Source organism: Equus quagga, chromosome 2 (assembly GCF_021613505.1).
Source record: "Equus quagga isolate Etosha38 chromosome 2, UCLA_HA_Equagga_1.0, whole genome shotgun sequence".
In the NCBI taxonomy this organism is placed as follows: domain Eukaryota; kingdom Metazoa; phylum Chordata; class Mammalia; order Perissodactyla; family Equidae; genus Equus; species Equus quagga.
Genome location: NC_060268.1, coordinates 184,235,970 through 184,263,460, shown reverse-complemented (window position 1 = coordinate 184,263,460; position 27,491 = coordinate 184,235,970). Strand labels below are relative to the sequence as shown.

Sequence of the window (27,491 nt, the reverse complement as noted above, 5' to 3'; positions counted from 1 at the left end):
GACATGCGGCACCTCCCACACGAATGACAATAGCACCCAGGGCCGCGCACAGGAGTCTCAGCATAAACATAAAAAAAGAAGTTCTTGAAGATTACATGCAGCGCGATACTCTTTTTAGAAAGTTACAAACAGCTCAAAAGAAACAGTGTTTTTAGGAACACTAAGAGGTCCTGCTGCCACCATGGACGGGGGACAGGGCGCGGCATGGGGAGCAAGCCCAGAGAAGGACAGACACTGTTTCAGGGCTCCAGCTCCTGTGTTCACGCTGGGTTCCATTACTAAAACCCCAATAAAAAAGAAAGAAGTCCTTGCACGGACTGGGGTGAGAACTGCCCGAGACAAAGATTTTGAGCCTTCTGATTCTGGACTCTTGAGTTCCCAAAAAGCATAAAAACCGACAGCGGGATCCACCAGAGTCTGATGGCCCTGCCGTCCCTCCAGGCCAGGGAGCTGCGCCAGGGCCTCAGGACCAGCTTATTTCACAGTAAAATCAAGCACAGCAGGAGCCAATCCTAAAACTTATTTTAGGGTAAAAACTGAATCTAATGTCACTAAGCTAGTGGGCTTTTACTGGGAAGATGTTTGAGTTTGTAATCACTCATTTATTTGTTAATGACTGATTTATTATCCAACCATCTTAGGAACCATGAAGAGGCCCCACTGTCGGCCAGAGCCCAGCATGGCACCGGATGGACAGACAGGGCCCAATGGATGGACAGACGGGGCCCGATGGATGGACGGGGGTCCCGTGCAGGGGTCCCCTATCTCCTTCTTCAGTCCCTGGGCCACGCTGGAGGGGCCGTGCTGCCCATTGCTCTGGCAGGTCACATGGAAGAGAGCCCTCAGGCAGGCCATGGACTTAGAGGGCGCCCAGGGGTCCGCTCTGCAGGGCAGGGGTCTCTGGGAGGCCTTGGTTGCCTCAGCCGGAGTGTGGCCTCCAGGGTGAGTTGGGGTGGCTGCTGCTCATGCTTGTAAATGATTATCCAGAGACCACGAGCCTCCTCGGCACGCTGCTCATCCCTCAGAGGAACGACGGCTCCCTGCCAGCCACCACTTCTAACAAGTTAAATACAGTAAATTCACACTCCAGAAAACCCACTACACAGCTATGGCAGACGTGTCCAACACCATGCTGTCACTGCAGCCACGCCTGCCGCCCTCCCAGGAGAAGTCAGAGGGAGGCTGGGGGAGGCCCACCAGCTGCGACATACCTCAAAGGTGTTCCCAGTCACGTCGAACTCCGGGGGGACAAAGGCGCCCTCGGGGTCATCTGGGGAAGAAAGAGAGAAGATGCTCCCATCACAGCCGCGAAGCCAACAGTGAAAGGAAAACCTGCCAGAAAGGAGCAGCCGTGCGAGGGCCAGGTGGACGAAGGGACCCCGACTGGGGCCTCAGCAGGCGCCCATTCCTCCTCTCTGTCCTGGCGTCCCCAAGGACGGTTTTAAGCGTTAGAGGAAGCAGTGGTTAACAAGGGACACCACCTCCCTCCCTGTAAGTGTGGAAAATGGGCTCCAAAGAGGAAGAAGAAAAGGATTTGGTCTGCCTTCCTGGAGGAGGAGGACTGAAGGCCCCCTTAGGAAAGACCAGGCCCCTCTGCTCAGGCTCTCCCTGGAGCAGGGGCAGGAGCTGGCCATGCGGGCCCCCACTTCAAGGCCCCCGCGTCCACTCACTGCAGGGCCAGGAAGACCCAGCGCAGTCCTCGCTGCTGTCAGGGCCGGCAGGCCCCTGCTGCTCCCTCGAAGGGGCCGTGTGACGGTGCTGGAGCACGTCTAAGCCCACAAGAGCCGCTCCCGCCTCATTCTGCCCCAGTGGTACCTGGGGCTGGAGGTCCCGTCAGTTTCCAAGGAAATCTGGGCTCCACTCCTAGCTCCCGGCCCAGGAGGGTCCCCCATGTCCCCCTCCCCTGCCTATGGGCCTCACCGCTGAGCTGCTCCATGAAGCACACGTTCCCGCTGGTGTTGAAAGCCAGGGTGTCAGGCGTGATGCAGAGGGTCTGGAAGATGGCCGAGTGGGCGACACTCCTCATGGACAAGCTGCACTCCAGGCACACGGCCCAGGCTTCCTGCTCACTGAGGCCGCTGTCCCGCAGCGAGAGGATGTCGGCCAGTGACACGTTCTCCTGCCAAGACAGGCCTCTGCTGAGGCGGGTCTGGGGACAGGCCCACGTCCCATACAGGCCCTCCTCCTGGGGAAAGGCCTGGAGCCCAGACGAGGGAAGCAGGCGACGTGTGGCACCACTTCATTTTGTGTCAGAAACAGGGTTTCAGGAACAGGGCTTCAGGCAAGGTCTTTAAAAACAGTAACAGAAAGTCGTCCCACTCTTCCTGGATGTCAGGAGCCACCGCGCATTGGGTGACACGACCAGTGTTCAGTGTGCTGCTGCGAGCAGGTACCACTAATGGAGCCGGGACCTGGGCCCTGAAAGTCGTGGCCTCTCTGCAGTCCCGCTGCCCAGAGGGTCTCCCACGTGCTGAGACATGCCCGACCCCGAGGCTCACCCCATAGCACCCCAGGCATGTGGAGGGGCTTCACTTTGTAGACTGTGGGCGGTTGAGCGAGATGTAGGGACCTGTGGAGATGGAGTTGATGCCCACAAATGTACCGCTGTGCACGGGAAGCTGTTAACAGAGCTGAGGTGGTGTGACCCTACTGCATGACCATGTGACACACAAACACCATGTGACAACAGCTACAGGGAGGCTGGGCCAAGTTGGGGAGAATGTAGGGCCGAGTTCTGGGGAGAGAGCAGGGTTGAGTTGGGGAGAAGATAGGGCCGAGAGTGGAGAAGGTAGGGCCGGGTTTGGAGAAGGTAGGGCGGAGTGTGAAGGTAGGGCGGAGCGTGCAAAAGGTAGGGCTGAGTGTGGAGAAGGTAGGGCCGAGTTGGGGGGAGGGCAGGGCTGACTTGGGGGGAGTGTAGGGCCAGGGATGGTGGTGCAGAAGCAAGGCCAAGCCCCTCTTTCCACCCAGCCTCTGCCTCCAGCCTCAGCTGCTCCACTCCGACCAGCACAGAGGCCTGTTGAGGTTCACGTACAACCAAGCCCTCAGGTCTTAAAGCGCCATCTCCTGCCTCTGCCCTCAAATTCCCACCTGCATTTCGAGGGATCCCACAAGCACCAGCGCAGGGGATGAAGGGCTTAAACCAGGAAAGAAAGGACAAAACCCAGGGGGCAGCCACCGTGTGGTCTTGCTGAGCTTTAAGGGTTTGGCAGTGGGGTGATGGAAGGGGACCAGCGGCGGGTCTGCTCCGTGCTCCTGTGACAGCGCATGGCACCGTTTGCCTCCTCCTCTGATCCCAGGGAGGGGGCTCAGTGGCGTCACTCCCCAGACCCCTCCAGCTCTTTCTTTGTGGGGTAGATGGATGAGGGGAAGGCAGCTCATGGGAAGCTGGCTCAGGAAGCAGCAGCCACAGGGCCCCCGTGTGAAGCAGCTCTGAGAGCCCCCAGCCAGATGTCAGGACCATGCGTGTCCCCGCGAGGGTGGTGGATGGGGTTTCAACAGAAGAAACCAGAGTAAAAGCAGAGATTGGGGTGGCGGAGGAGGGTGGACTCAGAAATCTCTCTGCTGTGCTCCTGAGGTGCCCTGATAAAAGGTCTCTCTGACTTTGTGTTGCCCGGGACCCCCCAGGACTCAGGGAGCCCGGCGCTCCAGCATGCCCACGGGCCCTGGTTAAAGAGGCGCCTGGACACTGTGTGCACACACGTGTGCGTGCAAATACACATGTGCATGCACCCACACACCCACACAACACACGTGTGTACACACAGGTACACCTGCAGTCATGCACACACACAAAGACGCACACTGCACATGTACCCAGACACACCACATGTGCAAACACATGTACACACACTCACACACACGTATGTAAACATGCGCAGAGGCACACACTGATAAACAACCCTGAAGACCCGTGGGCTTGTGCTATTTGGGAGAGTGAAGCCAGCCCACGACGTGAGTCTGAGCCAGGCCCACCGCGGGGGCCTCTCTGACACCCGCTGCTGCCGCCCACACGGCCGGCAGGCGGCCTGTTTGTGCGGCTGTCGACTGGATGTGCTGCCAAGAGGAGGGAGCCCAGGTCAGGTGTGCCCACGGGGGCATCTCATGGGCCAGGCATAACTCCTGCTCAAGTCCAGGCCCCTCCCCACCACTCTGCCCAGCGGGAAGATGGCCGGTTAGTGGGGAGGCACCTCCCACCCCTTAGGGAAGCTGCAGACGTGTGGCCCCGGGGCTGATTCATGGTGGGAGCATCTAAACAGGAGGATTCTCTGCATGACTTTTGAGGTGACTTCCACGGGGCCTGAGTCACTGCTTCCCTGTGGGTGAGGCCTCCACTTATGGATAGGATGGCTGCAGCCCTTCTAAAGCTCCGCTGTTCTAACAGGAAGGCGGGTTCAACTGCCGCACGGTTCCAGGACAGGGCCAAGGGACAACACTGGCTCCCCTGACCTATCAAGGGGAGGTCTTGCGCATCTGAAGGATGTTGAACCCTGGGCCCCATGGTCACCTGTCCTCTAGGACCTCTCGCCCTGCCCTCCAGCCCCCTCCTCTGGCCCAGGTTGGAAGGACCCTCTCTTGCCTGAATCCACGGCCCAAGTAGGGTAGGCAGGAGTATTGGACCGGCCTTCGCTAATGGGCCAGGGACAAGGAGGAGAGCAACCCGACAGCACATGTCAGCCGCTCAGCTCTCTGAGTTCACGGGGCCCTGTCAGAATTCCAGCGGATGCCCCATGGCCACCCTGAGAGATGGGAGCCACGTGGACAGCCTGTACATCTGTGCTCCCCTCCAGAAGAGGCTGCCAGAGGACCCCAGGGGCTCTGAGCCTCACAGCCAGGTCTATGCCCCAGGGGAACATGCTCACGGGCTGCAGGGTGTCGGGGCAGAATCGACAAGAGCTTCTCGGCCACAGCAGACATTTCAGAGGAGGGGGACGTGCTGTAAGAGCAGAGCTGGCCAAGGCTCCGCCTACGCCTGTCTGCCTGCCCCGCCTCCAGGGCACCCACGAGCCCAGCACCCACCAGGGCCTGGACGCAGGCTGGGGCATTGCGACTCCCTACACTGCAGCCACCTCTTGCCGCTGCCAACACGGTCTGACCTTGTCATCGCCGGCCAGCCTACGGTCAGCCTCCTCTTCAAAATCCAGCTGAACCCATGGAGCCTTGCACTCTACTCTCTCCATTCCCCAGCAAGGCGCTGCCTGGTGGGCCGTGGTGGGTCTGCGGGTGGAGACCACTATAGTACCTCCTTGCAGGGCAGGAAAGAGTGGTCCGTACCTTGCAACTGTGCGGACACAAACTCAACCTCCATCCTGGCTGGGAGGAGGGGCAGGAAGGCAGGCAGACGTGACCCCCAGGGGCGGGCTGTCCCCAGAGCAGCCCCTTGTCTACCAGTCCAGGGGTCCCAGAGGGCAGGGCAGCTTCCCCACCAGAGGGCCGCTGTCTGGTTATAGCAGTGTGCCCGTTCAGGGGCTTCTGGGACTGGAAAACACCGCCCCACTCAGCCAGACCGTGAGCCAGGTTGACGAGAGGACATGGGCCCTGCTGCATGTTCACACGCATCCTCTCACAACCAACAAATTTCTTCAATCCTGAACGTGCTAACAGGATCTGCCAGCACAAAACTGAAACCGCTGCTGAGAACATTTGTCAGCAATCCCCAGCCTGCCGACAGATCCTTCATGCTGCCAGACCCCAGGCCTGGGGAGCTCTGCACACTGCCTGTCCAGGGTCTGCCTGCTTGCCCTCAAGCACCCCCCGACTCATAACCGTGACCCCACCACGAAGCTCTCCTTGGTTCTCCAGCTGCCTGCTGCTCTGAGCCGTTCGGTACCGACATCGTACGGACTCCTGCAGGGCACCATGGGAATATCCACTGCTTCACAGGGTAACCCCCAGATGCAGGCTCCTCTTGGCAGCCACAGGGTCCCCACGCACCTTCGAATCCTTGAGCCGAGCCCAGCGCCTGGCCCACATTCGCTCACGGAACTTGGGAGGGAGAAGGCCGCTTCCTACTCCTCCAGGGGTCTGGGGACCGGGAGACGCCTTGCCTGTGCCCTGCCCAGTGTGCCACCTTCATCTGCAAGCCACTCTCGTGCTCACACCCTGAAGGCCAGTGGCACCCCCTCCTCCCCTCGGCCTGGTGTCCACCTCCTCTGCAGCCACTGCCCTGCCCTCGGCTGCCCCGCCTGATCCCGCGTCCCTGCTCGTATCGATGCAGCGGTGCTGCCTGCAGGTGGCCAGGGGCTGGGCCTGGCTGCAACCTCCAGGACCTCGCTGGGCGGTAACCGGCCCCCTCACCATGTGCCCCCGCGGTTTCCAGCCAAGAGCTCACACAGGCATCATTGCTCACGGGCCACGCGCCCGGAGGAAACTGCTGGGACGCGGGGTGCGGGCCTCTTCCACTCCTCTAGTGAATGCCAAGCTGTTTTCCAAAGCAGCTGTTCCACTTCGTACTCCCACCAGCAAGGCAGGAGGGCCACCGCCGCACCCGCCCCTGCCAGCCCGGGCCACTGTCCAGCTTTCTGGTTCTCGCCAACCTGGCACTCGTGGAAAGGTATTCACGGCGGGTGTATTTTGCGTTTCCTGATTATAGTGAACTCAAACATCTTGTCATCTGTTCACCAGCCATTTGGATTTTCTTTGGGGTCACAACCAAGGAGGGACATTCCAGAGACTCATGAGGGGCCCACAGGGTTCTGTTTCTTGGCCTTGCTGTGCACTGAATAGTCATAATTAGCTGCAGAATTAGTGAATTCCTCTGTTTCATGTGGTGTGCACAGTGCCAGGTCTGGCACCCACCGTCCCTCCCTGGAAACTGCCCTGTGTCCTCGCTGTCCTGTTTCTCTCCAGTGGCTCCTTCAGCGTGGCCCACTTGGGATGAGGCTGTAGCCTCGCTCCCCCTCACCTTACACTGGATGGCTTTTTCGGATGCATTCTGACTACACAGTGCTGTAGCAGGCACAGAGTCACGTGCCCCTGATGGAGATCAAAACCTTCAACAGCCACCAAGCCAAATGTGCAAGAGGCAACGTCTGGACCAGGCTTGTCCTCAGGTACAGGACACTGGCCCACACCAGGGCTCAAGCCCTGGGGACAGACCTCCTCTTTCACCCAAAGGCAGCACCTCTCTCTCTGGAGAGAGTATGAGAAACTTGAAGGGCCCCCCCTGAACTTTCCCACTGGATGCTACCACAGCGGTGGCGTCTCACTTCACCTGGATCATAGGACGATGGGGCCCCCTACTCCACGCACTGTGCATAGCTGGGGGCTGCTCCAACCCAGAAAGGCACCAGGGACACTTCTAACCAGAGAAGGCATCGGGGTACGGTGGAGGACAGAGCACGGGCTGAGGACTGAGGCTCTGTGTCCAAACCCTGGCTCTGCCTGTTCTGTTTGGCGCCAGTCACCGACTCGGTGCGTTGGGCACAGAGCAGGCCCTCAAGCGTGGGCCGGCAGCCACAGGAGACTGTGTGAGGGTCAAGCTCTGTGTCTGCTCTGGATGGTGATTTCGGAGGTGCGTCTTCCAACAGATACCCTGAAACGTGTCCCCTGGGAGAGGTTTTGAAGGCTATGGGCAGGGTACATCGCTTCTTTTTCTATCAAAGCCATGCAGATATCCACTGGTTTATTTATTCCTCGCCTCTCCTCTCTGCAGTTTTCTCCCTCACCAAATCCAGGCCACCATGGGGAAGTTGGGGGGGCACTGCCTCCGCAGCCCCCTCCTGGCCGGCAGCAGGCTTCCCCAGACGACTCTCTACCCGGGAGGACATGAGCTCCTCTGTCCTCAGAGCCGATTCTCCTGGGAAAGTGGGCTTGGGGGCGGGCAGAGGGCGGGAGGCCCTGGGGACCACAGCCCTGGTCATTAGGAACCCCCTTCTCTACTCTAGGAGGGCACTGGCTGGGCGGATTCTCGGCCAGCCTTGCCTAGACAGCACGTGCAGGGTCTTCATCAGCACCTCTCAGGTTCGAGGGAAGGCACCCGGCATTCCCCAACAGTGAGCACAGAAGCCGGGGGGTCAGGGCAGGGCCTTGCTGGGGGTCTGGAAGGCTCTCCGTTCGGAGCCCGCAGCCTCCGGAGATGAGAGGCTCTTCCTGGGAGCGGCTGCATCCTCAGGGGCCACCTCTCCTGTGGGGGCCAGACTTGTTCACGGGCCATGGAGTGTATTCATTTGACCCCAAGCTGATGGGGTGCTGTGGGGCAGCCAGAGCTACAGGGACACACCCGGGCCAAGTGCAAACTGGCTTCTCTGCCTGAGTCGCAGGCAAACTGGCTCAGTGGGCACTCGGCCAGTTAATGGCCAGAAGCCCAAAGTGACAAGGACTGTCTGCCCCACTGCACCTTGGGGGAGGGGGCTCCCTCAGGGCTGCGGCTGCGGCTCCCGACTGAAGGCCACTGCTGTCGTCTGTGAGCAGGAAGCAGCCCTCAGTCATGGCTCCCCCATCTCCTGAAAGGTCCGGCCTGATTGGGCTCTGCTGGCCGGTGCCTCCTGCTAACCTCCTAGGGCCGCTGGCAAGGAGGACAACAGTGCCCCCCACGTCCTCCCCCACACTCGCCCACCTCACATTGGTAATCAGGAGCCCCCCTCCCAGGGCGCCAACTTCTGCAGGGACAGCCCACGCGCTGCTGTCCCACGCCGCATTTCAGGGGTCCCGGCCCCTCCAGGGGAAAATGTTAAACATGGGGGGTGAGAAATGCTGCGGGGGTTTCCCTGCTGCTAGGACCTGGCCGCCGGGCAAGGCGCCTGGGGAGCGGGAGGCCTCCTCCCCCCGACTCTCCGCGGAGGGGAAGGTGGTGAAAGGTGGGGGGTTCCCCCATGGGGCAGGGTCTCACCTCGTCCTCGGGCAGAGTGGGGAGCGGCTCGAAGTCATAGAAGTCCAGGTCCTTGCCGTCCTCCTCGTAAAGATCCGCCGCGGCCGGCTCCATGGCCTGCATCCTGCCAGCGCCTGGGCGGCACAGACTCGGCCGCCGCCGGGACCTCCAAGCTGGGGGCCGGGACGCACCCGCCGCCCGCGCCCTGCTCCGCGCGCGCCCCCTCCCCGCGCGCCTTCCCTGCCGCTGCCGGCCGCGCCCCTGCGCCCCGGGCCGGGTCTGGTTCCAGCGCGCCGCCCCTGTGCCTGGGGCCGGTCCGGCTACGCGCGCCGGGTCGCCATGGCAACGCGCCCCGCCCGCCCCCCGCGGCCCCCGGCGCCCCGCCCCCGGTGCGCCCCGCCCGCGCGCCTGCCGCAGTGTCACCCGAGCAGGGGACGGGGGCAGGGGGGGCAACTGGGGGGGGGGGCTGGGGGCGCCTGGCACTCGCAAGGGGGGGCTCACTTTGGCCCGCGCTGGGGGGCGACTAGGGGCTCCGCCGGCGTTCTCCGGACTTTGTCCTTCCGGCCGTTGGCCGCTTTCTGGGGGGATGCACTGGGGGTGGGGGTGGGGCGGCCTGTGCGGTTCGGCGCCGTGTGGGGCGGGGCCGTTTGTGTGGCCAGTGTGCTGAGCGGGGTCTCAGGGTGCCACCGGGGTCTCTGCCCACCTGGGCACACGGAGGGGTCGAGGGCCGCGGCCCACCCCAAGGAGAGCACCGGCTCCTCCTTGTTTCCGCCCCACCGGCCCAGGGGCGGGGCTGCCGCAGTCCCCGCTGGGGGTGGCGGCTGCAGAGGCGCCCAGGCCGGGGCAGGCGGCAGGCGGGACGGGGGCTGGGCAGGGTACTGGGGAGGGGACCCGTCTGAGCTTCTGGGGTCTAGCCTGTCCCCTCTCTTGAGTTAGCATCCCACGGACCCCTTGTGAAGACCAACAATTACAGCTTCATCCCCACCTTGCCAGCCAGCCTTCTAGGTGTAGAATAGAAACCAAAGACCAGACAACCCCTCCCCCAATTTAGCAGTCCTGCTGGCTGGTGATTAACCCCTCACTGCCCATCAGGGTCTCCTCCCTGGGCTTTCCTGAGCACCAGGCGAGCCTTGCCCCAAGCTGGGGGCTGTGGTTGGGCAAAGAGCGGGACATCCCTACCCCGGCACAGCAGAGCCAGGAGACCCTCTTCCAAGCCTGGCACAGGGCCAGACAGCACACCTTGGCCCTTTCCACAGGGGGCTGGATGGTAATCTCATTGCCTTGTGTGGGCATGGGTGCCCCCCCAGAGAGCAGAGCTATGGGTCAGAGCTCCCAGGGACAGCAGGCACTGCCCGCCAGGCTGTCAGCTCCCCCATGTGGCCAGTGCTATCCCCATAGCGTGGCCTGCCTAGGCACACAGCAGGCATTCCATAAATGCTCCTTGTGTAAATGAAGCAGAGCTGGCGGCAGGCCCTGCGCAGTGCAGGGGTGCACTGGGCAGGGACACTGAATTGCAACGTTCTGTCCTTGGTTGGGTTGCCATGGCCCTCGCCCTAGGGTGTGACAGCCAAGGATGTGAGGGATCCCCAAGTCACTGGAGAAACAGGTGGGCAGTGAAGCATCAAGGTGGTGGCCAGGGTGGGTGCTGGGCAGCCTCACCTTATGCAAAATCTGATCTTGGGGCCCACTCAAGTCAACTGAAGCAGAAACAGGGTTCAGCCTCCCTGGTCCTGTGGTGTTTGGAAGGTGGGAGCAGCAGCCAGGGCAGGAGGCAGGGAGAGGGGGGAGTGGAGGCAACAGGAGCTGGAGAAAAGGCACCCACAGACGTATGACTTGGGCAGGCTGCCCCTGAGCTCTCTCTGTGGGCACCACACGAGGCCTCAGAAGGAGGAGATCGCGGCAGGCAGGCCCTGCTGACCCTGGGGCTCCAGCTGCAGTCTATCTCGGGACCCTGGGTCCGCAGAGCCCAACACCCTGGCTGCAGGGTCCCTCTACTTCGGGGCTGGGGGGCCACCACTTCTGTTTGTCCAGGGCTGGTGACAAAAGGCCGGTGAAACCTGCATGTGGCCTTGACACCACTTGCCTGCCACCCAGCTTAAGCCCCCTGGGGGGGGGGTCTTGGCTGATGTGGGCACGAAGCAAAGGCTGCTGGGGCCCCATGGAGGAAGATGTGGGCTTTGTTACCTGGTTCTTGGGTCACCGTGCAGCTGGCCCAGGGTTCAGGGGTGAGGACTTAGACACTGAATCTAAGGAGTGAAGATGACCCCATAACTGAGGGAGCAGTCACACTGCAAGTGCCTCAGGGCCTGACGACACATCGTCTACTTCAGGAAATGGTGCACGAAGTTTGGGTGAAATGCAGGACAAACGGTTTGTTGACGTCGTCGGCTGAGTCAGCTTTGGCTGCTGGAGCCTGAAAGCTCTTAGTGGGTGCGTCCCATCTCCTCCGTCAGGCGGAGAACTGCTCATGGACATGGACCAGGGATGTGCCAGCAGGGTTGTGCCAGGGGGGCGGGGCCTGCGGCGGGGCGCGCTGTGTTCCTTCCCTTATCTGCCTGCCTGCCCTTAAAAGCTTGTGGTCATTGGTCTTCTTTGTTCACTGCAACCATGTGCACCTTCTTCTGCTGGAAGTTTTTCAGTCTTACCAAGAGTTTGCACACTTGCCTGCATTTATGGGAGCTTTCCGTGGAAGGGCTTGGGATGGCCCTGTGTCCTGGTGCCTCAAACGTGGTGGATACTCAGTTAACATTGTTGGATGAGGGCATGATTCTTGAGCTCACAGCAAGTCTAGATGAGGCACTCCAAGTCTTCCCAGAGTTCATGAGACAGCACAGATGGGTACAAGGACACCCAAGCAGAACGGATGTTAATCCCTAGCTCGGTTCGAAACAGGGCCAAGAGCCCTCACCAACAGACCAGTGGAATGGCCCCTCCACCTGGCCTCCTGGCCCCTCACCCCCGGTTGTCCGGCATGTGCAGCCCGCATGCCTTCTTTCTGCGGATGCTCCCGTGCTCTCTGAATCCTGCAGAGGCTTCCTGGCTGTACGGTCAGCTCCACTGTCCAGGGCCATGACTTGGTGGTGCCCCCGTCTTCTTACTGTCTTTCCTGACCAATCTACTCACTCTCAGCCCCCTGCCCTCTGTCCTGCAGCACCTCCCTCCTGCATCGCCTCTTCTGCACCCCTTCAGCCCGTCTCCCTGCCTCAGGCCGCAGCTCTCCCACTGACCTCTCTCCTGGCCAGTGCTCAGGGCAGGAGCCCCTGATGGACGCTTTCTCCTGCGAAGCCTGCTCTGCGCCGGTCTCTGGGCCCTTTTCACACCCAGACGCTGTCAGGACTTTGTCCTGTTCTTCTGAGCCACATCTCGCCGCCAGATGGGGACTTGCCCCTGTGTTAGGGCACGCAGTCGGCGCTCAGCTTGACCAGCATGCGTGCTGAGGTGAATGGAGCAGGGGTCTTCAGAGCTGTGGCTCTTGTTTTTCCTAAAAAATTTTTGAGAAGCTGTCAGACCACTTTCCCATTCCGAAGTCAATATCTAAATTTTTTTTAAAAATAAAAAAACATAAATAATTGCAAGGAGTGTAATTTCTGGTGTGGTATAAATAGCGACATTTTGAAATAAAGCTGTTAGTCACTCTTGTAAATTTATCCAAGAAGCTAAATACCAAAGTGGTTTTGATATCCACCATCAATCTTTTAGAAAAACCCACAGAAACAAGTTCTCTTTAACAGTCAGAAATCTTCGTCATAACACCTTTCCTTAAACTCATTATAGTCATCTAATTTTGGCCAGAATTTTATCCTACTGTGATGTATTTCTATGCTTGAAAGTTTCTGTAGGTCCCTCGTCACATTTCTTTGCAACAAATGCACATGTAAGTTTTAATAAATCCAATATTTAATGAATAAAAAAATTAAACTTTTTTTTTGTTTCCAGTGACTCTAAGACTCATTTTGGAGTATAGAAGTCTTTGGCAAAGAAAATGACTTTCTCTTGGAGGTGGGGGCAAGCAGACAAGGATGGTGGAGCACTGACCTGCTTCTGCAGGGGGAGCCTGAGCCGGCCTGTCCCTCTGGCTGCTACTTTGTAGCTGTCACTGCAGCTGTTGCTTTGTTTCTGCTCTCTGGCTTGCCTTGTCCTGCCCTGTTCTCCCTGTAGGGGGCGCTGAGGGCTCTGGAGAGTAGGAGGAGCCCCCTCCCGCTGTTCTCCCCTTGGGGCGGGGGCGGTCTGTTGGGTCCTGTTTTCTCCGCACTCCCAGAACCAGCATGTGAAGCTGTGCCCACCTGCCAACCCCCCCACCCCTACCTAGGCCTGGGTTCCAGGTTCTAACAGCCCCACGCCTTTCCCTTTGCACACCCACCCCAGGCGCGGAGGCTGCTTCCTGCATTACTGTTCCCAGGGAACCTCATGCTCCCTTTTTGCCTTCTAGCCCTCTGATCAGCCCTCCTCCCTCTAAGGTGCCCTCCTCCCTCTGATTCACCCTCCTCCCTCTGATCAGCCCTCCTCCCTCTGATCAGCCCTCCCTCCTCTGATCAGCCCTTCCTTCAGCCTTCTGATCACCCCTCCTCCCTCTGATTGGCCCTCCTCCCTCTGATCAGCCCTCCTCCCTCTGATTGGCCTCCTCCCTCTGATCAGCCCTCTCTCCAGCCCTCTGAGCAGCCTCCAACGTCTGAGAACTCAATCTGGGAGCTTCTCTGCTGAAGTAACTTGGTGTGGCTTCTGCTTTCCCATGGTCCAGACCAGTGTATTTCCTTTCACTCACAGATGTTGCGTTGATCTGCCATCTTGTTGCAATCACACAAATGTACAGCGGAGTCGTAAGCTTGGAGCGTGAGCGAACTCACAGTTCCAAGGAGGCTGAGACCCAGAGGGAGCGAGAGGGGTCTGCCTCCCGGTCACACACTGCCCCACGTAGTCTGCGCAGTCAGCGTGAGTGCCCACCTTGCCTCCTGGGGCAACTGCTCTGGACACGATGCTTCTTTGCGTGCTTGGGCGGGAAGGGGTGAGGTCACCACGGACAAGCGTCTCCAGGCCTGCCGCCCCACTCCGTCACTGCCTGACTGGGAGTACTCGCTCCTCACACTTGGAGAGCTTGAGAAAGACCAGGGTTCTTGGGTGGAGCCAGGGCAGGGCCCCTGTTAGAGGTGAGTAAGGGGACCGGCGTCCTCTTGTTCCTGAGGACAACCCCACCCCCCCCAACTCTGACTTGACGCCATCACTGTGAGCACAGTCTCTCTAACCCTGATGGCGGAGCTTGCACCCTCTGGTGGTCTTTGCTGCCCCTGTGAACATCCTGGTAAGCTCTTGGCCCCGGAGCTCAGAGCTGGGCGTGAGGGCCGTGGGTCCACCAATGAGATTGGGCATGGATGCCCGTTCAGTGCCAGGAGACGCCTGTGAGCCTGCCTCTGGCGGGACACAGACCAACTGTCAGCATGTAGGGCAGCCAACCCCAGCTAGTAGGCGTCACAGCCCTGGAGGGCAGACACGGGGGTGCCAGAGAGTGGCTGCTGGGACACGTGCAGTGAGCTGTCAGTCGTGGCATCTGTAGAGAGAAGGGCAGGGCACGAGGAGCGCCCCTCAGGTCTGTCATAGAGTGGACGGCAGGGAGCGTTCCACCCCAGTGCCTCCCGGAGCCGCCTTCCAGTAATGGACCCCTCCCGCGCCGCATGGTGGTCACTGTCCTGCGTTTATAGGATTATTGCTGTGCTTTTTTTCTTTTTTAATATAGTTTTACCACCTAAGCATTTGTCATTAAATATATAGTTTCGTTTTGCTCATTTTTTCCTTTTTTGGCAATTTGTATAAATGCAATCACACTGTGTGTATTCTCTTTTGTGTTTGGCTTTTCCCCCTCATAGTTTGCAAGATTGAACCTCATTATTCTGGGTGGTGGGAATTTGTTCATTATTGTTACTTGATGGTAGTAAATAACACGAGTTCACCACAGTTTCCCTTCCCGCAGCGGCCGGACATTTGGGTTGTTTCTTGATCAGGATGTTATGAACAAGGTTGCTTGGGACGTGTTTTGTTCAAGTTTCCCATTACACATGTGTCCGTGCTTTTGCTGGGTCTGTATTTACACGTGGAATTGCTGGGTCGGGTGACAGGCGAATGTTAAATTTTGTATTTTCCCCCGTGTAGGTGTCCAACTGACCAGGCTCCACTTATTGGAAAGAGTCTCTCGCCTCAGCTTTGCCATTTTGATTTCCATCACGTGAAGTGCGCCCATGTGTGAGCTTGTGTCTTTTCCATTCCCCTTGTCCACCTTGTAACAGTACTGGCCTGTCAATAACCTAGAAGTCCCGATGTTCGAAGCTCGCCCCTCCCTCCCTTTTCTTCAGGAGCCCGTTGGCTGTTCTTAGCTCTTCGTATTTCCATACACATTTTAGACTCAGCTTGCCGTGTGCCTGAAAAGTCTTGTGGGGGTTTGATTGGGAGGGCGCTGAATCTACACATGCACGAATCTTTATGAGGACGGTCTTCTAACCCTTCACCATGAATATCTTTCTCTATATTCAGGTTCTCTTTCAGTTCTCTCAATAATATTTTACAGTTTTCTCTGAGGAGGTCTCAGGTATCTTTTGTTCTATTTATCATGAATGTTTGACATTTTGTGGTGCTATTGTAAATTGTATCTTTGTAAAAATGTTTTCTGTTTAGCGCTGGCCTGTAGGAATGAAATAGGCTTTTGTATAAGAACCTTGTATCCAGCAACCTTGCTAAACCTACTTAGTAATTCTAATCTGTAGCTTGTTTGGGTTGCCTCCTCAGCAATCGCACTATCTGAGAATAACAGCAGCTTGACCTCTGCGTTGCCCATGCCAGGACGCCCAGGGCAGCCTCGAGCAGAGGTGTAACAACAGTCCTCTCTGTTGGTTCCCGGGGGAGATGGCAGGCTCGCCCGCTTCACCAGTAAGTGTCATTTTGCTGTAGGCTTCTGTAGATTGATGACGTTCCCTTCTATTGCTAATTTGTGAAGAGTTCTTTTAAAATCACAAACAGACGTTGAATTTTATCAAACACCTTTTTTCCTTTTAAAAATTTTGTTTCTTTTTTCTCCCCCAAGCCCCTGGGTGCATAGTTGTATATTCTTAGTTGTGGGTCCTTTTAGTTGTGGCATGTGGGATGCTGCCTCAGTACGGCTTGATGAGAGGTGCCACAGCCACGCCCAGGATCTGAACCAGCGAAACCCCGGGCCACTGCAGCGGAGCGTGCGAACTTAACCACTCGGCCACGGGGCCGGCCTCTCAAATACCTTTTTCTGCCTCTATTAAGATGACTATATGATCTTCTTTATTCTGTTACTGTGTTAGATTATATTGATAAATTTTTAGTGTTGAACTAATTTTACAGTCTTGGAGTAAATCCACCCGACTGTGATGCATTATCTTTTGCAAATATTGCTCGATTTGCCCTGCTGGTATTTTGTGGAAGGATTTTTGCATCTATTTTCACTGGCTGGTAATTTGTCTTTCTCATGGTATCCTCGTATCAAGGTTACGCTCACTTCATGAAACAATTGGGATGTATTTCTTCTTTTTCTATTCTCTGGAAGAATTCTTGTAAAATTCATATGATTTCTTCCTTAAATGTTTAGTAGAGTTCTCTGGTGGAGTCATTTGCCCCTTTGGACCTGAGCCTTTTTCTTTTTCTGTAGGAAGGTTTTAAATTATAGATTCAATTCTTTTTGTTTTTAATTGAAGTATAATTGACATATAACATTATGTTAGTTTCAGGTGTACAGTATAGTGATTTGATATTTGTATGTATTGTGAAATGATCACCACAACCAGTCTAGTCACCACCTGTCATCATACATGGTTACAAAACTTTTTTTCTTGTAATGAGAACTTTTAAGATTTACTCTCTTAGCAGCTTTCAAATATGCAATACAGTATTATTGACTATAGTCACCAGGTGTACATTATGTCCTAGAACTTAGTTATTTATAACTGGAAGTCTGAGCCTGACTCCCTTCATCCATTTCACTCACTCCCCACCCCCACGCCTGGCAACCACCAATCTCTTGTCTGTACCTATGAGTTATGTTTCCTTTTTTTTTTGTTGTTTTAGATTCCACATATAAGTGAGATCATACAGTACTTGTCTTTCTCTGTCTGACTTATTTCACTTAGCATAATGCCCTTGAGGTCTATCCATGTGGTAACAAATGGCAAGATTCCCTTCTTTTTTATGGCGGAGTAATATTCCATTGTACGTATATACAACATTTCATCCATTCATCATAAGATCCGCATTATTTGATGTTAATATAGTCACACCTATTTTTTTTAGCATTTTTGTTGCAAGTCTTTTCACTCTTTTATTTTTAACCTTCCTATAACCTTGTATGTAGGATGCAGTTCTTATAAATGGTACTGTATAGATATAGACATAAATAAAATCCAGTGTAACAATCTTGTGTTTTAATTGGGGTATTTAGTCCATTTATATTTAGTTCAATTACTGAAAAATTTGCATTAAATCTACCATTTGTTCAGTGCTTTCTGTTTTCCTGCTTGCTCTGTGCTGTTTCTCTCTTCTCTCTTATTTTGTATTGATTAATTATTCTCATTAGTTCATCTTCCTCTGTGCCAGTTTGGAAGTTTATTCAGCTTCTGGAATCCATGGCTTGTGTTTGAGAATCAGTCCCAGGAAGCTCTCAGCTGTTGCTTCTTCAGGTGTCGCTTCAGTCCGCTCTCTCTCCTGCTGCAGCTTCCATCACCCCTGTGACAGGTCTGCTCAGATTGTCTTCCCTCTCTTTCATCCTCTTGTCTGTTTTTCCTTTTTATACTTTATTCTGGATATTTTGATATGGTCTATCTTCCAGTTCATGAATTTCCTCTTTAGCTGTGTCTAACCTATCATTAAATCCATTCATTGAGGGCCTGGCCCTGTGGCTGAGTGGTTAAGTTCACACATTCTGCTTTGGTGGCCCGGGGTTCACTGGTTTGGATCCTGAGCATGGACCTAGCGCAACTCATCAAACCATGCTGAGGCTGCATCTGACATAGCACAACCAGGGGCACTCACAACTAGAATATACTAGAATATACAACTGTGTACTGGGGCGTATGTATGGGGAGAAGAAAAAAAAGAGAGAGATTGGCAACAGATGTTAGCTCAGGGCTAATCTTCCTCACCAAAACGTACACTTAAAAAATACCAGTCCATTCATTGAGTCCATTCTTTCAGGTTTTTTCCCAGGTCTAGAGTTTGTTTATGTTAAGTTTCTTAATGGTTTCTGATTCTCTGTCAGAATTCTCAGCCTGGCCCCTTCTGTCCCCGAGTGGTGAGCCAGTCAAGCGTGGCGATGTTGACGCGTGTGTCTGAGTGCTCCCTCAGGGGCAGCCCTGTGCGTCTTTTTCTTTTCTCTTTTGCTTCTGCTGGTTTTTATTTATGCAGCATTTTTCCTTTGGGTGCCCAGATATTTAAAAGAGTGTGCCAGCTACTGTGTTTGCGAATATTCTTGGACGTAACTGAGGACTAGGGAAAGCTCACCTTCACCCAGTGAGGATTTTAGTTTCCTCCTTTGGCACTGTTTGTGCTAAATATTTTAAAGTAAATTCCAGACATAACTACAAAAAGTAAATTATGTGGTATACTAGAGATTGGTAGAAAAATTGATAGAGATTGGAGGAAAATAAAGCACGCTAGGGGATGGGGGCGCCCGGGGTGAGGGTGTGTATGTGACAATGAGGGAGGGGCTCCCAGAGGTAACATCTGGCCAGTTTCTGTGAGGAGGTGAAGGGGTGACCCTGCAGACACTTGGGGAAGTGCATGCCTGGCAGAGGGACAGCAGGTGTAGGGGCCTGGAGGAGGTGTGTCTGGCATGGAGAGGGCACGAAGGCCAGAGTGAGTGGATGTGAGAGCAGAAGATGGTGTCAAAGTGGTCGCAGGAGCTTGCCTGATGTTGGACAGCTCGCCTGTAAAATGGGTGTCCGTATGAGTTTCCTACAGCTTCCATGACAAACTACCACAAACTGGATGGTTTTAAACAGTAGAAATGGCTTCTTTGACAGTTCTGGAGGCTGGGAGTCTGAAATCAAGGCGTCAGCAGGACCACGAGGCAGGGTTGGTTCCTTCTGGAAGCCCTTGGAAAGACTCTGTCCCATGGCTTCTCCTGGCCTCCGGGGCTGCCAGCAATCCTTGGTGTCCGTTGGTCTGTGGACACATCACTGCAGCCTCTGCGTCTGCTGTTACCTGGTCTTCTCCCCTGCGCCTCTGCGTGTCCGTGTCTAAATTTCTCTCTTTCCATAGACATCAATCATCTTGTGTTACATCTGCAAATATGTAGTACAATTTCCAAATAGGGCCACATTCACCGGTGCCTGGAGTTAGGGCTTCAACGTATCTTTTCGGGGGACACAGTTCAACCCACAACAGTGTCCTCCGAGCTCGTCTTATAACCATAAATGTCAGTGCAGTTACCGGACAGACATGGTGTCTCCCTGGCAGCCAGGTAGTTCTTCCTGGTTAGTCTGGGCTGATTCACACGAAGGGCTCAGGTGTTGAGCGGAGCCCTGGGCCCCCCAGCCCACTTCCTCCCAGCTCTGGAGTGTCTGGGCTATTTCTCAGGCTGGGCTGCCACTATGCCCATTGCAGGTTTAAGGACTGAAATCCACGCAGCATGTTTTTTGGTTCTCACTGTGTGCCACTCATGAATGATTTCTGCCAACAACAAACGCAGGCCTGGGCGGCTCAGGGCCTGACTTTGAGGAAGGGAGGTCAGGGCCTCAGTGGGACCTGCTTCTGGGAGAAGAGGGGCTGAGATGAAGCCTCCAGTGCGTGTGCGCCTGTGTGCACATGCATACATGTGTGTGTATGCATGTGTTCCTGTGTGCATGTGCATACATGCATGTGCGTGCACATGTGCCTGTGTGTGCCTGTGTGTGTGTTTGCATGTGCCTGCACGTGCCAGGCTCTCCCATGGAGGCTTGTCCCTTATGTGTCTCTGTGAGCGTGTGTGTGGACACGTGTGCTTGCACAGGAGTGTCCAGACACAGGTGTTTGTACATGCTTGCACCTGAGTGTGTGTGTGTCAGCCTGCCCCTCTGCCCCTCCTCCCTGGGGTTGCAGGTCTCTGGTGGGGACCCCTGTCTCCCATCCCCAGGGCTGCTGGATGCCTGGTCTCTGTGCTGTGCAGCTGGGGGTCCCGGGCTCTTCTGCCCACAGGCTTTTCAGGTAAGCACCCCTGTGGCCTGTGCCTGACCCTCCCTGCTGGACAAGCCACAGCCCCCTGGTCACCCACTCGAGACCCTGGCTCCCTGTCTAGTTGGTCCCCACAACCTGGGACCCGCCCCTCCTAAATCTTATTATTTCTTGAATCCACTTCTGCCCCCCATCCTTGCTCCTTCCCTGCACAGCCCCTGGACCCTGCCGTGCAGCCTGTCAGCTCTCCGTGCCCCCGGGCACAGCCTTGCAGGCCTTCTCCGGCTGGCCACAGGAAGCGAGGCCTCTCTGGCCAGTAGGGGGTGCAGTCCATTCCCAGGGGGCTTCCCTTCCATTTCCTTTTCTGTTCCTTGGCTATAAGCTTGCTCTGACACAAACGTGTTTCTTCCTTCTGGATCTAAGTGAGTGAGACGTACCTTCAGGGGCCACAGACACCTGCTCCTATGAGGGACGTGTGCCCTGGGAGCCTGGGCCACATGGGCCTGACCTGCAGGGCTGCCCCCACAAGGGCCATGTGGGCGAGTCGCCAGAGCCGTGAGTGTGGATAAGTAATCTGCTGGTAGTAACTGTGAAAGTATGAATATTTATGCACACTTAAAGATAGAGTGAATTTAAAACAATGTTACTGTCCTGGGGAGGGAGGGGAGGATGTGGCAGTGGCCTCCTCAGCGCCAGGTGGCTCCATGGGACATCCCTAGAAGAGGGAAAGGCCCGTGGCCAGCACTGGCCTGGGCCCACGAGAGCAGGACACAGCGGAGCCGATGCCTGCCAGCCCAGGTCCTGTGTTTTATGCAGCAGCCCAGTGAGGCGGGACTGGGGGCAGCAGAGTGGCTGGGGCGTGGGCCACGCCTGGCTTGCGGAGGAGGGTGGGATCCATTACGGGGGGACCCCCTCCGTCGCCGCACCTCTCCTGCCATCTTCCCCACCCGGAGTGAACCTGCCATTCCGCATCCTTCTTATTCCACGTGGATGCTCCTATACTGTGGTCATGCTGTGTATCTATACTGTGAAAACATTACATACAAATGGAATTTTTCACAACACTGTTGCCAAGTGGACTCAGGAGGCTGAATCAAGATTGAAGCACGCCAGGTTTAATATTTGCTGTTGAATTTCTTTGGTTTGAATGGTGAGGCGCACTCTGTTCTGCCAGGGTGCCGAGGGCAGGGAGGGTGGTGGACCCCCCTGGGAGGGTCCAGGGAAAAGCAGCCTGGCCGGCTCCCCGGCCCCACCCTGGGTCCCAGGGCATAGAAGGGGGCCAGGTGCCAAGGTGGGCCCGCCCCCCATCGAGGGCAAGAGACACACGTGGATGCTATTAACCAGCCTCACAAAGGGCGACAATGCAAAATACTGTATTTCGTTGACAGTTCTGCATCTACAGCGTGTACACAGCACAGCCTTGGTCTCTGGTTCATGTTGGCTACGGAAGCAGGTGAACAGGTCGGGCAGTGAAGGCGAAAGGAACCGCCGGTGGTCATCCGGTTACTCTGTGAGGTTGCCTCTGGGTGACCTGTGAGGACACACGGGGTCCGTGGCAGGTACAGCACACCACGGTATGTTAGAACGTCACTATCAGGTTTCCAAGAATCCTGGGAAGTGAGGCTCTGCGTGCTCAGATGCTGAGCGTCGGACTCTGGGACACCCCGACGCAATCCCCACTCCTCCCAGGTATGCGTCAGGAAGGGTCTGCTCCAGGTGCAGGCCCCCCGCCCAGACGGCAGAGCACAGTGGAGAGCCATGGTGATGATGTCTGTGCAGTGCAGTGAAAACTCAGTGCTCGGACGGCTGGAAAACACACCACCTGCATGTGCACGATGTACTGTGCATGCGCATGTGTGGTGTATGTGCTGTGTGCACTGCATGTGCGTGCACTGTGGTGTATTGCTGCCTGCACTGCATGTGTATGCATGCATGCACATGTATATGGTGTATTGTGCATGTGTAGTGTGTACACACGATGCACACATGCATATAGGCGGCATGTGCACACGTAGTGTGAGCATGGACAAGGGCACGTGTGTGCATGTGTGTGTGCACATGTATCTGCACGTGTGCCACAGACCTGGAGGAGGAAGGGAGGGCGGACCACTGTGCTCAGCCTCACACGCACGTCCCTCTGAATGTTCAGGCTTTCTGCCTCTGTGGGGACCCACGGACCCCTCCGTGGGCTGGGCCTCCTGCTTCTGCAGAAGTCCCACTGGAATCAACATCTATCTTCCGAGTCAAGACTTCATATCCAGATGTTCTTGGAAAGGCCAGCTCCTCTTCTTTTTAGAGCAGGGAGCTTTATTGTTCCCAAACGTGCACTTTGGGGCAGCATCCAGTCCTGGCGGCAGCTGGCTTTGGAAGTCAAGTCTCCGTTGAAGGACACGTGGGCATTTCCAAAGGCACAGGCTGCTCCCTCTGCCCACATGCCCCCGAGGGCAGCTGGGTGACCCAAGATCGGTGACACTCTCAGGCCTCGGGGGCCGGGGCTGCATCCAGGATGGGGCTGAAGGTGGAGGCGGTGCCGGGCAGAGATGCCGACATGGTTCCTGTGACTCAGACATGGGAACAGCAGAGGGGCCTCAGCAACTGCTCAGGTCCAGGCTGCCGGCCCCTTGGAACAAAGCTTAACAGAACACACATTAAATGCTAGGGGATACCAGGGGTGCCTCCTGCCATGGCCAGGCCCACCACAGCCAGGCAGGCAGGGCCCCCAGGAACCACGCGGGGCCTGAGGCATTTCCTCTGATAGAACCTCGCTCCGTCTCTGGGCTGCCTGGACACTGGGTGCTGCAGGACTGTGGATGTGGATGGCCCAGCTGACCTCAGATTAGCTGAGGCAGACATGGCCCAAAGCGTCTTCCTGTTCGGTCCTTCACAACAAAGGGTCAGTGGGGGTTCCGGCCCCTTTTGAGAGGTTTGGTCACTTGGTGACCCCCCCGCCGACCTCCCACGGCAGAGGGCCCCACTCTGCTCTGACTTGTCCAGGGCACGGTGGTGAGTGGCCGTGTGGGCACAGGCATGGTGACGCAAGGCCTGGCTACACAGTTGTCTCATTCTTCCAGGGCCCCGTCCGGATGTTGCCTGTGCCATCGGTGCTGTAGGGCACGGCCTCGTGCATGTCACCCTTGAGCAGCCCGTTCTGGCCGGGGCTGCCAAAGGGCAGGGACTGTGTCCTCCGGAGCATCTCGAAGTGGGCCGGGCCATGGGCCACCTCCCTGCCTGGCCGTGGGGGGCAGCCGAAGAGCGTGGGGCTGGCGTCGCCACCCTCGGGCTGGCTGACCAAGGGGAAGGGGTCACCCTGGGAGCAGCAGGCCATCGTGTGCGACCCCACTGGGCCCTCAAGTGAGCTAGGGGGGCTGTCCGTGCGTGAGCTGTGGGGGCTGCCGTCCAGACTGGACGGGATGTGGTAGGCACACTCCTGCTCAGCTGCGGCCGCCCCGAGCCGTCTGAAGTAGTGAGGCTTAGTTCTGCCCTGGAGGCACCTGTGCAGGTGCGGGTCAGGCCCGCAGGCACCCTCCTCGTGGACGTGGATGTGGGCTGCGTCCTCCATCAGCTGCTCACAGTGCATCTTGGAGCAGCAGGGCGTGGCTGGTGACAGGCAGCTGACATGGCTCTGGGCAGCCTGCAGGTTGGTCATCTTGCAGTGGCCGGCGGGCAGGTGGCCGAAGGACCGTGGCTTGCCAGGACATGGTGAGTCCTGCAGGCAGGCCGCGTGCCCCAGTGCGTCCCCGTTGGCGTCAAGAGCAGGGTGGGTGCTGAGCTTTGCGGCATGGGCGTCCCCGCGGGAGGGGCAGCAGGACCACCAGCAGTGCCACACGTCGTCCCGCTTGGCGCAGTGGTGGATGAGCACGAAGAGCCCCAGTGTCACACAGAAGGCGCCGTACAGGCAGCTGAAGACCATGTCCAGGAAGTGGCCCTGCGACACGGCCAGCGCCCCGAAGGTCCACGTGGCCGCGAACAGGAACAGTGTGAAGGCGGCAGCCCGCAGCTGGGCCTTGAAAGAGTGCTCGTTCTGCAGCAGTGAGGTGGCCAGGGCGTCACAGGTGGGCGGGGTGACCCGTGGGGCCCTGGGGCTGTGGCCGGCCTCGGGCCCCGCCAGCCGCTGCTGCTCCTCCGTCCGTTCCCTGAGCTCGTACCTGCGTTCCGGGTGGCGCCGTAGCTGGACGTAGGTGCCAAGGAAGTACACGCAGGTGACCAGGGCGATGAAGGCGGCTGGCCCATAGAAGGCACCCAGGCTGGGCTCCCAGGCCATCCAGCAGCTGTGGAAGGACAGCAGGTCAGGGAGGGGCTGCTGGGGGTCTCTGTTCCCCTGAGCTCACTGGGACAAGGATGTCTCCTGCTGCGGGTGAGTGAATTGTGTGCTCAGGAAACAGACACGGGCCCAGTGGGACACGGGATGGAACCTGCAGTGCCAGGGTCATGAGAGCGTGGATGGGTTGGGGGTGTGAGGGGCACAGGCGGGAGCCAGGCTGCTGTCCGAGCCGTCTGCCCGCCCGTCTCTGGTGCTGCCTCTTCTCCCTCCTCAGTAGCACCGGACCTGGGTGCCCAGTGTCCCGGAGAGAACAGGGCCAGGTGTCCCACGGGGCTGGCCTTTTAGAGGTGACTGAGGAGGAGGAGGAGCCAGGGAGGGCACTGGGCTAGGGGCATGGCTGGGCTCTGCCCTCTGAGCTGCCTCGGTGCTGCTGCCCAGTAGTCGCTTGTCCCTCAGGCCCTTCCCATCTCAGAAGAACCAGCCCACGAGCCCGAGGAAGAGGTGGGTGGGAAACTGAGTCTGTTGGGGGGACGTGAGGTGTGGGCCACCAACTTTTGTCCACTGTCACCACATGGACACCTGGTATGGTCATTGGTGGTGTCCAGGGCCTGTTTCAGTCTGTCGTCTATGAGTGGCCATGAGGGGCGGGGGTGGCCCCGGTGGACGCCTCCTGCCGTGAGTGGCCTGGGTGTGGGGAGGCGCTCCTGGGCAGGAGCGTCGGGCCCGGTGCCACCCTCCACCCCCTTGACACCCGGTACTCACTATGCTGAGTCCTCATCCTCCGTCCCATAATTCCCGATGTTTGTGGCGGCTGTGACCCCACAGATGATGAAGGGAACCCCTCCGCTGATGAGGTAGAACCTGAGGGAGCACAGGGCCCACTCACTGCCCCTTGAAACCCACCTGGGACCCCCAGGGACAGCACCGTCTTTCTAGCTCTCCTCAAGGCCGAGGAGGGTCGGGAGGAGGGGCTGCTGCCGGGCCAGGCTGCTCCTCTCGGCCTCCTCTCCTCTTGCCCTCCACCCCTTCCCCTCATCTTCCTTCTCCTCCCCTCCTTCCACCCTTTGCCCTCCCTCCACTCCTCCACTCCTCCCTCCCCTCTCCCCACCTTCTCTCTTCTCGCCCTCCCCTCCCCTCGTCTCCCCTCCCCTCCCCTCGCCCCGGCTCGGCTCGCTGGCTCCTGCACCTGTGCAGAGATGACCATGGGCAGATCCAGCACACAGGGGGCAGGGGAGGCCCTGGGCTCATGTAGCAGAAATAACCAGAACAATATGAAGCCCCTGGACAGAAGTGGGACCCTAGTGGGCAGGGCTGTGTGTCTCATGGGGGACTGTATGGGACCCTAGCGACACCCAGGCTCCCTTCAGGTGGAAGCATTCATCCCACCAGGCACAGGTGGCTCTCAGCTGAGTTCCCCTCTGGGAACAGCCCTCCGCCAGGGCCCGGGTCACACTCCTTCTGGCAGGCAGGTGGCATCCGGTGAGCAGCCAGTACACATACTTTAGGCCAGCCTGCCTGATAACCTCAGAGTGGAAAGCTCAGGGTGGCTGTCCCAGGCCCTTCTTGGGCCCTCGAGCCTTCGTGCACTGCCTGGCAGTCCAGCTTCTCAGCTGCTCAGGGCAAATTCTGACATTCGACCCTTCCCCAGGAAGACAGTGATTCATCTGGACAGGAGCTGGCCCTGCTCTGGGCACAGGCTGACTTTCCTGTCCAAGAGGCCTCAGCCGACAGATCCATCCGAGGGCGTTCTGTTGCCCCACCACTGACACAGGATCTGAGGGACGTGAAGACCAGGAACCACCAAGCACGTATGCCCTGGGCACCTGGCTACAGAGCATGGTGGTCATCACAGGCAGTGACGGGTGGTGAGTGATGGTCAGCCTCCGGGTGGCGACTAAGGGGCCACTGAGAGACCACCACCCATGAGAGAGGCGCTGTTCTCCACTCAGTGCAATGGCACTACGTCCCTCGAGGGGAAGAACAGGGGTCCCAGGTCCACAGGCGGGAGCAGGGTGACCCTGCCTAGGGTCCCTCACGACGACCCCTGGGGATTCTATATCTCGAGAGCAGATACTTCTGAATGAAGGGTAAATAAAGACATATTCTGACAAGAATAAAACAAAGAGAATTTGTCGTCAGCTGACCTGCACTTCAAGAAATGCCAAACGAAATCCTTGAGGTGGAAGGAATGTTGTACCAGATGGAAACTTGGAGGAATGAAGAGCATCAGAAATGCTAAATATAAGGTAAATATAAAAGATCTTGTTTCCTCTTAATTTCTTTAATATATATACGACTGTTTAAAGAAAGAATTTAATGCCTGTGGAGTGTTAATGAATGAGGGTGAAATATGTGGCGCCTGAAGCATAAAGGTGGGGGGAGATGGTCCCATACAGTTGCAAGGTTTCTAATATATTTTATTTATTTATTTATTTATTTATTTAGTGAGGATTGGCCCTGAGCTAACATCTGTTGCCAATTCTAATATATTTTACATGAAATAGTACAATCTTCACACTAAACGGACTGTGCAAAAGCTGTGTATTTCAATCCCTAAAGGAACCACAAAAAGTCAATAGACAGAAAGCTCATCGATAAATTCAGATGAAATTTTAAAAAACATTAAAATAATCCAAAAGAAGGAAGTAAAAGATGTAAGGAGGAACAGAAGAAAAAAAAAAAAAAAGACAGAAGGAAGTAAAAACAGAAAACAAAGAGCAACGTGAAGAGCCAGAGTCACCCAGTCAAAATTCTCTACATTCTAATGGGCTAAACACTCCAGCACAGAGGCAGAGGTCGTCCAAATAGATTAACGACAAGAAAGCAGGGCCCAATTACACACTGTCTGCAAGAGAAGCATTTTAAGTGTAAAGACACAGAGAGGTTGAAAGTTAATGGATGGAAAAAGCTATTTACACAAACTGTGAGCCAAGAAGGTAGGTGTGGCTACACCAACACCACATAAACAGACTTTAGGGGAAAGAGAGAGGCATTTCATGACGACGTCTGTGTTGGCTCACAGGAAGACGTGACAACCATGAATGTGTGGAGGCCTGAGAAAAGGCTCAATATGAGAAGGAAAAATAGGTAAAATTAAAGTGAGAAACAGACAATTCCAAGATCAGATTGGTGGTTTAACTCCCCTCTCTTAGCAGCTGACAGAACAACCAAAGAAATAGGACATCTGAACAATAACGTGAATCAGGTCGCCCTAACTGTTCTTTCTAGAACATCACACCCAATAACTGCATAGCTCTTATTCTTCTCCAGTGC

The 27,491-nt window shown here is 56.5% G+C and overlaps 2 protein-coding genes across 2 annotated transcripts in view; both read right to left on the bottom strand.

Annotated features, from left to right (window-relative positions):
* KNDC1 (kinase non-catalytic C-lobe domain containing 1) overlaps positions 1 to 9,108 on the bottom strand; it is a 65,558-nt gene extending 56,450 nt beyond the window's left edge. Inside the window, exons 1-3 of the mRNA XM_046651993.1 lie at positions 8,828 to 9,108; positions 1,921 to 2,119; positions 1,212 to 1,270 (exon numbers count right to left, since the gene is read on the bottom strand). Of these exons, the coding sequence (XP_046507949.1) occupies positions 1,212 to 1,270; positions 1,921 to 2,119; positions 8,828 to 8,929 (360 nt within the window). The 5' untranslated portion in view covers positions 8,930 to 9,108. The remainder of the gene's footprint in view (positions 1 to 1,211; positions 1,271 to 1,920; positions 2,120 to 8,827) is intronic.
* A 13,895-nt stretch (positions 9,109 to 23,003) lies between these two features.
* ADGRA1 (adhesion G protein-coupled receptor A1) overlaps positions 23,004 to 27,491 on the bottom strand; it is a 29,680-nt gene continuing 25,192 nt past the window's right edge. Inside the window, exons 4-5 of the mRNA XM_046652350.1 lie at positions 24,981 to 25,079; positions 23,004 to 24,225 (exon numbers count right to left, since the gene is read on the bottom strand). Of these exons, the coding sequence (XP_046508306.1) occupies positions 23,004 to 24,225; positions 24,981 to 25,079 (1,321 nt within the window). The remainder of the gene's footprint in view (positions 24,226 to 24,980; positions 25,080 to 27,491) is intronic.